The sequence below is a fragment of the Carettochelys insculpta genome, chromosome 1 (assembly GCF_033958435.1).
Source record: "Carettochelys insculpta isolate YL-2023 chromosome 1, ASM3395843v1, whole genome shotgun sequence".
NCBI classification, from domain to species: domain Eukaryota; kingdom Metazoa; phylum Chordata; order Testudines; family Carettochelyidae; genus Carettochelys; species Carettochelys insculpta.
In genome coordinates this window covers 185,594,560-185,604,322 of record NC_134137.1, presented here as the reverse complement: position 1 = coordinate 185,604,322, position 9,763 = coordinate 185,594,560, and the positions used below count along the sequence as shown (strand labels likewise).

The window sequence follows — 9,763 nt, the reverse complement described above, 5'->3', positions numbered from 1 at the left end:
TGCAAAAAACAACAAGGAATGCTGTGGCACCTTAAAGACTAACAGATTTATTTGGGCATAAGCGTTCATGAACAAAACTACACCCAATTAATATGTTAGCTTTAAACGTGCCACAGCACTTTTTTTTATTTTTTTTTATTTTTTAATAAAAGTGGGGCACTCACAGAGTAAAGATTTATCAGAATCTGGGATCATGAAAACATTATGAATTAGGTCAACATTACCACAAACAAAACATTTATTTTGTACTCTCTTCAAGTTTTGCTCAGCTCAAATTATAGTTTTAACAAATGCGGAAAAGCAACCCAATTGAGAAAGTAGCCTTTGTCTCTGATTTAGCTTTGTTCAAGTCTTCTTAGTTGTCAGGACTGAATTTGGGATTTTAATCTTTATATATAAATTCACAACACATCTAAAATATTTTTATTTTATTAATTTACACAAGAACATTAAGAATTATTTTGATGTACAGGTTTTGCTTCCAGAATAACATCTTTTGCTTCTTGGCTGCTGTCTTCGGTGACCTGCAAAACATCAGTATTTGGCATTTAGGTGTAGTTTGATTCTCTCATCACACCCTGTACATTCTCCCCTTCTACTGTACTATTCTTCAGCAAGAATAGAATACAGCAAGAAGTACTATTGCCTTTAAAGTTAATTATAAACATTTTCCAATTGGTTTATTCACAGAGAGAGAGAGAGAGAGAGAGAGAGAGAGGGAGAACCCTGTTTGTCTGCTCCAATAGGCCAGACAAAAAATAATCTACACTCCAGATAAACTGGAGAATGGGAAAGTTCCATGCTGCAGCAGCAGCTAGACGCCACAAGCAAGATCATCTCCTACTGGATCTGCGTGCCCTGCTTTTCCAGTTAATATGGAGAGCTGGATATGGAGGGTCAGATATTCAGGGTTCTTAGGTACTATTTCTTAGTTTTAAGCATACTTTTTACGGGAAGGGTGGTACAGAATTGATATGCTTTTACTTTCTGCTGTTATTCAAACAGCAATCAGAATACAGGTTTAACTTCTCTAATCTGTCACTCTCTCATCTGACAACATTCATAATCCAGCATGGTTTTAGTTAGCCAGATGTCCACTTATCATGAGCATTGCCAAGTTTCCTGTCATCCCATCGAGTTGTTTACAGCTTCCAGTCCTTGCTCTGTGTTCTGTGATGTTATTTAGCTGTAATTTACACCTAAACGTCTTCTAAGTGCCCAGTAAGCAGTGGACGTGCTGGTAATGCTGCTAGATAATATTGAACTCACGTAATTTGGCAAATTCTTTTGTCCTGCAATGGTCGGGTCCCAAGGATGCTGGACTAGAGAGATTCAAGCTGTAATAGTTTTGGAAGTCTAAAAGTCTGAAAATTTTACTATTTAATCTTTACCAAATTTCCTCAAGTTTATTTATGTCTAGATGCTACAGCACCTTTCCACTTTCTTTATTCCATGAACATGTTAATGTGTTTTCTGCATTCATTCACGCACTCTAGATCAGGGGTGTGGAACTTTTTTTTGGCTCGGAGGCCAATGAGCCCTAGAAAAAACAGCTGGGGGCCGCATAAAAGTGCAAAGCAGAAACAAAACCATAAAACCAAAACCTTGAAAGATACCTCACTCACTTCATGCTCCTGTCCCAAAGTCAGGGGTGGAGAAAGCAGGACTAAGGTTCAGGGCTTTCCCCGGGCCAGATTAACTCTTCTGGGGGTTTGGGTGAGACCGAAAATGGGGGGGGGTGTGCAGTGTGTGACAGAGGGCCACTGGTGAGCGGGTGTGGGGTCTAGGCAGGAGGGAGGGTATTTGTGGTCTGAATGAGACAGAGGGTGCAAGAACAGGCTATGGGTGGGAGGGCCTGGGTCAGAAGAGGGTGCAGGAGCATGTTTAGAGTAGGGATTCTGGATGGAAAGGAGAGGGCAGGAACAGGCTGAGGGTGGAGGAATCTGAGCAAAAGGGAGGGTGCAGGAGGGGATGTGGCGTCTGGGGGTGGGGGGTGCTTACCTGGCAGAGCTCCGTGCCACTTCCAGGCACCACCCCCTGCTCCTCTGGATTGGTCACAATTGCAGCCAATCACAGAAGTGGAGGAGAGCCTCCAAGCAGTACTGCACTGCCATTCCCCCAGCCAGACGAGGGGAAAATGGTAGCATACAAAGTCACTTCTTCCCCTTTCCCCCCAGCCAGAACCTATGGGTCACATCTGGCCCAGGCTTGCCTGACTCTGACCGGCAATGCTGGAGACTCCACGCCCCTACATCCCACAGCAAGCCAGATGCTGGGGAGGGAACACCAAGCCTTGTAAGACAAGTGCTTGAGTAGCCACCCAGGAGAGATGCCAACGCTGCCCAGCTAATTAGCTGAGTGCCTGCAGCCAGCAGCATGTTTCTATCAATGGTGCACATCTATGCATACTTTGGTGCACATAAAATTTATTCCACGTCTGTATGGGAAGAAATTAGAGGCAATGGTGCCACAAAGGATCAATTATTTTATTATGAAAATAGTTAGATTATTCATTTCTGTTTATATTCTAAAGCTGCATTCATTTTTTCCTTAATATTTGACCTGGATTCCTTCACATAAATAAATACGTTCTTGCAGGTATCTCCCAACTATGATTTTCTAACTTCTACAATATGACATTAGGCTGTTTTCTACTTCAAGGAAAATAAGTCAATAAAGCTTTGTATTTAGCTACTAGTTCAACTTACCAGTCTCTGAGACCTTTCTAGCAATCTGTGCCACACTGTGTGATGAGCCTGAGGAAAAAATGGTGAATAAGAGCAGTGAATTCCCTATAATTAAACAATAAGCAGGTTATCCTGCAAATTAAAAGACAGCCAAATCTGTGAGATAATGTTTTATGCTGTTTGTGAGAGAAGTACTTTTGACCATGCAACAAACTCTTCTTTAGGTGCAGAAAATGTATGACTATATAAACACTGCAAACAAAACTAAAAATACAGGCAGTTTAATGGCTCACGTGGAAGCAGTTAATTTAATACAAACATAGAATCATAGGGCTGGAAGGGACCTCAGGAGGTTATCTAGTCCAATCCCCTGCTTCAAGCAGGATCGACCCCAACTAAGACATCCCAGCCAGGACCTTGTCAAGCCAGGACTTGAAAACCTCTAGGGATTGAGAATCCACCATCTCTGGAGGCAACACATTCCAAACATGCACATGAACAGTACCACTGAAGTCAATGCGCCTATTCACATAAGTAAATTTAAGCAAATATAGAAATGTTGGCAGCATTGGTTTCTTGTTTATATATTTCTTGGTATTAAAATATATAAATATCATATGTCTTGAATATAAAGTTAACAGCCATAAACTCTCTCCTGCCCTTTTATTCAGAGAACTTCCACTAGCCCCTTAGTAAGTATTCAAAACAAAGTTACGAGGTGTACACTTCTATTTATTCAGAATAAAAGACCAAACAATCCTTATTTTAGAGACACTGTCAAAACAATCCTTATTTCCCAAGGAGTAGGAAATGTAATGTTTAAATAAAATCTACAAACTACTGTTAATCACTGTGCAAAAGTTTCTCATAATTACATGAGGAGGGAACTTCTCTCTAACTATGAAGAGCATGTCAAAAGGCTGAGAAACAAGAGTAGCATCTTGTTTACCTATGAACATGGCCTATTGCAGTCTAGAAATTGAGCAAGTTCTTAAGGTTCCAGAGGTCAAACTTCTCTGATACCGCAAAAGCCAAATACAGAAAATAATTCATCCACTTTCTTCAAGATAATTCTCTTGCTCTTTTATTCGGTACTATACAGAATTAGAAGAATGTACTGAACATGTTCCCTAAATTTAAAAGAACTATAAAGGATGTTTGTTTCTGCATAAATGACTGGTGCAGTATAACAACAGCATCTGGCATTAGAAGGGAAATACTGAAGTGTATAAGCACTTAACACAAAGCCTGGAATTATTAACAGAAAGTGCTTAATAAGGAAAGAGGAATTCCAGATAATAGTCTGGAGAATTCAGAAATATTTTCAAGCAAATCAAACACATGAAGACTCCCAACAAAAAAGGATCAAAATTTGTTTTAAAATTCAGCAAACAATCATTTGTTTAATAAGAATTGATTTTTTTTCCTTTCATACTGGGTTGTTTTCACATGTTCTTTACCCATAGTCTATTTTGATAGCTAAATTTCCAATTGAAGCATTTCAAAATGAAAAGCTGAAATAAACCTTGTAAGTGATCAAAATGAACTCTGATTTTCAAAGTATTTTCCTTTTTTATTAATACAAACTAATTTACCAAGCAACCAAAATTTAGGAATAGTTTCAGTGGCATCAAAATGCACTTTTTAATGAATTTACTATCTGCCTCGCTCTAATTATACACCATTGCCATCTACTGGATACCAGCAGAAGTAACAGAGAAACTAAAAATCGAAAGCTGAGATAACTTTTGGCCAACGTCCAAATAAAAGAAGACTGTCCTGCTCCAGCGAACCCTGAAACAGGATAAATAAATTCAGACTGCTCAGTGAGGCCCAGAGTAAGCTGAATCCATGCGGGCTGCCTCTCCTCTGTTTAGGCCGTCCCTAGTCTCTGTATGTCAGAAACTAGGAATGCGTCACACAGTAATCAGCTGTTCTTTCATTCCCTCTGAGGCATCTGGCATTGGCCACTGTCAGAAGACAAGGTACTGGGCTAGATGGACTTTTGGTCTGACCCAGTATGGCTATTCTTGCATTCTGTTCTTTAATATGAACAATGTCTGAGTTAGTCCGCGCTCTTTCAAGTTAAATTTCCGCGTGGGGGTGGAGAACCCTTGCCGTGCTGGCCAGATCAGGGTTAGACCCTGGCAGGCTGCCAGATGCTTTATCTAAGAGTCTGCAGATAGAGCCACTTGCATCTTCCAGAGGCTGCAGTTCACTGTTCCCAGCCAATGGGAGCTACAAGTGGCAGTGGCCCAGTGACTACTGCTTCCTCCAGCTCCCATTAGCTGGGAACAGCGAACCACAGCCACTGAGAGCTGCAAGCGGCCATGCGTGCAGATGCTCAGGCGTAAGTGATTTGTGGTGGCACTGAGAAAGTGCACCATCCCTCTATGCCCCCGCCAAAATTTTAACTGCTGAATGGGGTGATCCTACATATCTCCTCCCTGTCGCTCTGCATGGCCCTACCTGCACTCCCTGCCACGAGAGGCACCAGACGCCTCACTGCTCAGGTAAACAAACCAGCTGGCGGTTTGTTAATCCTGCTAACTGCGTCTGGCCCATGGAGCAGAAATTCAAAGGCAGGTAGATGTGTAAGAAAGTTACTGCAACAAAAAAGTAATTATCCGTTGTAAATTAGCTGGGTGCTATAGGTGATAGCCAGGCACCAAAGAACTGATAACTGAACACTATGAAATACATGTACAAACAAACCTTGCAATTTGTTTTATTCTCTGCTATAAGTGCTTAACATAAACACTAGTCTTTATTAATCGCTTAGAAGACTATATCTGACGTTTAGCACATGCCTAGAACATTTGCTGTATCTCAACTGAATTTATGAACTGTTGACAGTATACTTATGTTGTTCTGGGTGAATAAATGAACTGTGGATTGGTTAAGAGTAACTAAGTGTACTGATCAGAGAAATGCTCCAAGGTTAATCTTGAACTGAAAAGAACACAGTGTTCATTAGCCAGCTAGCGTTCCCTAGAATCAAAAAAGAGATTACTCTAACTTCAACGGCAATATAACTAGCAAATCCACTTTGCTCAATTTCAGCTTAAAAAAAAAAATCTAACTGGCACTTCAGTAAATTCATAAAATTGACCTCCCATTACACTAGCAGTGTCACAGGGAGAAGGGGTAGTGAATTAGAGTAGACAGATATGCAATTAAGTGTCAGCTAGTGTTAGGGTTTATACATACTGTCTGTTAACCATGCCACACATTCTGTGACTATTAGACACACTGATCAGACATCCGAACCATGTGACCAGTCCAACGAAGATGTTGATGAATGATAATGGCTTCAATGCTGGTCATGTTTGACTCTTTGGGACACTACTATTTGTGCCCCTATCCTATCCACCCAAGAGATATTTAGGATTCTCCTGAGGCAGTGTTGATGCCTTCAAATGACACTTATATATTGTCCAGGTTTCACATGCATATAGTGGTGTTGGAACCACCACTGCATGTTATACAAGGACCGTTGTCTTGGGATAGATGTCCTGGTTCTCGAAGACTCTCTCTCAGGCAGGCAAAAGCAGAGCTTACACGGGTCAAATGATACTGGATTTCCGCATCAATGTTGACTTTAGCACAAAGATGACTTCCAATGTATGGAAAGTGCTCCACATTTCCCAGCAGTTCTCCACTGACGTCACTAGAAGGTGCATGAGAGATTGTTCCGTCGGTGAAGGTTGGTGGAGCACCATGGCCTTTTTGATGTTCAGTGTGAAGCTGATATTTTCATAGGCTTCAGCAAAGGCACTTAAGATGGTCTGCAGGGCTGTGGGAATAAAGCAACAACCATATTGTCACCTGCGTATTGGAACTCCATGACCTAGGTTGTGAAAGTCTTGCTTTTAAGCCTTCAGTCTCCTGAGATTGAAAAGCTTCCCATTCATTCTATGGACAATCTTCACACCATCTGGAAGCTTGCCATCAATGAGGTGAAGAGTCATAGCAATGAAGATGCAGAACAGTGATGGAGCAATGACACAGCCTGGCTTGACTCTCATTTTGAGTTCAAAAGGGTCATTCTGGGATCCATTGTTGCTCAATACTGGGGCAGTCATTTTGTTGTCAAGCAGACTTAAAATGCTAATGAATTTTTTGGAGCAGTTGATCTTTGAGAAGATGGTCCACAGGATGCTACAATTGAGTCTAATGCTTAGGTCAGTTCGATGAAACCCATGTAGAAGGCTTGGTTGTGTTCACGACATTTTTCCTGCAGTTTCCAGTCAGTGAAGATAACGTCTGCTGTTCCTCAGAATGATCGGAAGCCACACTGAGATTCTGGGAGAATTTCTTCTGAGAGCGACAGGAGTCGAGCTAAGATTTTCCCTGTTGTTGCCAGGAGGGAGATGCCATGATTGTTTCCACAGTCCGACTTGTCACCCTTTTTGAAAAGGTTGATGATCAGTGTCTCTCTGTAATCTTGTGGCATCTGCGCTCTATCCCAGATTTTGAGAATTGGGAGGTAGAGCTGTTTGTAGAGGTCTGGCCAACCTTCTTTGAAGATTGAAGCGGGGATTCCATCTAGACCAGTTGCCTTGTTGCACTTCAACACTTTGATGGCAGCTTGGACCTCACTCAGGGTAAGAAGTGTTGCAAGGTTGTCTCTCCAGGTGGTTGCTGAGGCATTTGATCAAGGGATTCTAGAACTACGGTGGAGGGGGAGTTCAAGGGCTCATTATAGTGCTCTCTCCAATGGAAGCGATGGCTTCATCGCCTTTCAAGAGTTGGGTACCATCCTTTGATCTCAGGGGATTGACTCTATGGTTTTTCCGTCCATAAACATCTTTAGTAGTATTGAAGAAACCTCTTGTATAATCGATATCTACAAGATGCTGGAAGTCTCTTCTTCCTCCCATTCAGAAAACAGGAGCATTGGTGGCCAGCAGAAGCAATAGAAGAACATGCTGAAGGTATACATGAGAAAAGTGCAGCATTGGTATCCACACTTGGGAGAGCCTTGCCCAAAACCATCCCCAATGGAGAACAGTAATCCGTGAGGGGGTGGTGCAATTTGAGAGGTCCCACCGTAGTGCAGGCAAGGACAGGTGGAGAAGAAGAAAAGAGCGTCAAAAATTGCCCCATGCCCTTCCAACAGCTAGTAACACCTGCCTCTTCCATGGTAAGAGCTGCAGCTCCAGAATTAGGCTGAGCAGCCATCAATGAACTCACAAACAGGAGGATGACATGAAGACACCCTGCTCATTATTGAGTGACCGCCAAGAAGAAGAATTAGACACACTGTAAAGGATATTACATCTACTGAAAAAATATTCCATTACTTTTAAGAAATTCTTTTAAGGAAGATATTTTCTAACTAATAGTTTCTGCAGAATAATGAAGGCCATAAGGTCACTAGGGTGAGACCCCATATGATTTTGCTTTCATGAGAGGATTCTCTCTCTCTCTCTCTCTCTCACACACACACACACACGAAAAAACCTGACCTGTCTCAATGAGGACAAACATCCCTACCCTGCTGTGCTGGCAACTGAGGGAGAGGACTGTGGGATAATAAAGCTCAAGGTAGCCCCAAACAAATTAGTGAACAATTTAGAAAAGCGTACGTATATATGAGAGAAAGAGAGAAACAAAGACAGGTGTTAAAACTAGAACTTTGAATTCCCCATATAGATAGGGCTATGATATAGAGCATAAGCTAAAAGTTAACTGACCGAGGTTACGAAGAACTTTATGGCAAGCGCCTCACACTCACAGCCCATGGGCTATCCCCCGGAAGGCAAGTTACACAATCCAGCCTGGAAGTACACTCATCCCATGTTTAACAAGTACTCCACTTACAAGTACTCGGTAAAACGATGGACACACACACTAACCTTTCTTCACTAAACGCATGAACTTCCCCCACTTATATGAGCCAGCTGCGGGGTGCCTGGCTGGGGGCGGGAGACCCATAGCCCTGCGGCTGGCTCTGCTCCAGCCGCAGGGTCCCTGGCCAGGGGGCAGGAAGACCTGCAGACGTGCAGCTGGCTCGGCTGCAGGCGTGTGGCTGGCTCGGCTCCAGCCGTGGATTCCCTGGCCTGGGCGCAGGCAAGACCCGCAGCTGGAGTGCAGCCAGCCACAGGTTCCTTAACCGGGGGGGAGGGGAGGGGAGACCTGCAGCCCAGCGTCTGGAGCAGAACCAGCTGCAGGGTACTTGGCCCAGGCGTGGGGAGACCTGCAGCCCTGCAGCTGGCTCCACTCCAGCCGTGGGGTCCCTGGCCAGGTGTGGGGAGCCCAGTAGCTGGAGCGGAAGCAGCCATAGGGTCCCTAGCTGGGGGCGGGGAGACCCGCAGCCCCATAGCTATGGCCTTCTCTCTCCCTTCCCTCAGGCATGCAGCTGTCTGACAGCCCTGCGGCTCAGGGAAGAGAGGGAGAAAGCTCTCAGCCTGGTTCCCTCCCCTGCACTGGTAGGAACATGAAACTGACCAGCCATGAGCTGATCAGTTTTTCCGGTACCACAAGCCATCGGGAGACTGAAGCCAGCCTGCCCCTGGTCCCCAGCTCCTGCCACTCTGGAAGAAAGAGAAACTGACCAGCCCTGGTGGTTCCTGACTCCCCTTCCCTTGCAGGAAAATGCAAGCTATGCAGGGGTTGCAGAAACAACCCCTGGGTAACTTGAGGGTTTACTGCATTAGTACCCGTTCCCTCCTGCCCCACAGACCTCACCCTCAGCCAGGTTTTAACCCCCACCCCCAGGTCCCAAACCACCCCCAGCAGCCCCAAACTGCCCCCAGCCTTAGACACTCCCTGCACCCCCAAACTGCCCCCAGGCTTAAACACCCGCCAACAGCCCCAAACAGTGCCCAGCTTTACACCCCTCCAGCAGCCCCAAACTTCCCCCAGTCTTAGACCCTGCCTGCATCCCTAAACGGCCCCAGCCTTAGACACTCCTCCTCCACGCACAGCCTCTTCACTGCAACTGCTAGGCTGGGCGGTGCTCCCAGCCCTCCTGCTCCCAGCAGGTAACAGTCACTGAAAACCAACTAACTCAAATGTTAAGGTTTCAGCACCTAGGCATAAGGTAATTGCTATCCCTAAGGATAGGGATA

The 9,763-nt window shown here is 44.3% G+C and overlaps 1 protein-coding gene across 1 annotated transcript in view; it reads right to left on the bottom strand.

The window, feature by feature from the left end:
• Positions 1–246: 246 nt before the first annotated feature.
• Positions 247–9,763, bottom strand: part of MRPL39 (mitochondrial ribosomal protein L39) — a 28,275-nt gene continuing 18,758 nt past the window's right edge. Inside the window, exons 9-10 of the mRNA XM_074983461.1 lie at positions 2,709–2,756; positions 247–524 (exon numbers count right to left, since the gene is read on the bottom strand). Coding sequence (XP_074839562.1) covers positions 450–524; positions 2,709–2,756 — 123 coding nt within the window. The 3' untranslated portion in view covers positions 247–449. The remainder of the gene's footprint in view (positions 525–2,708; positions 2,757–9,763) is intronic.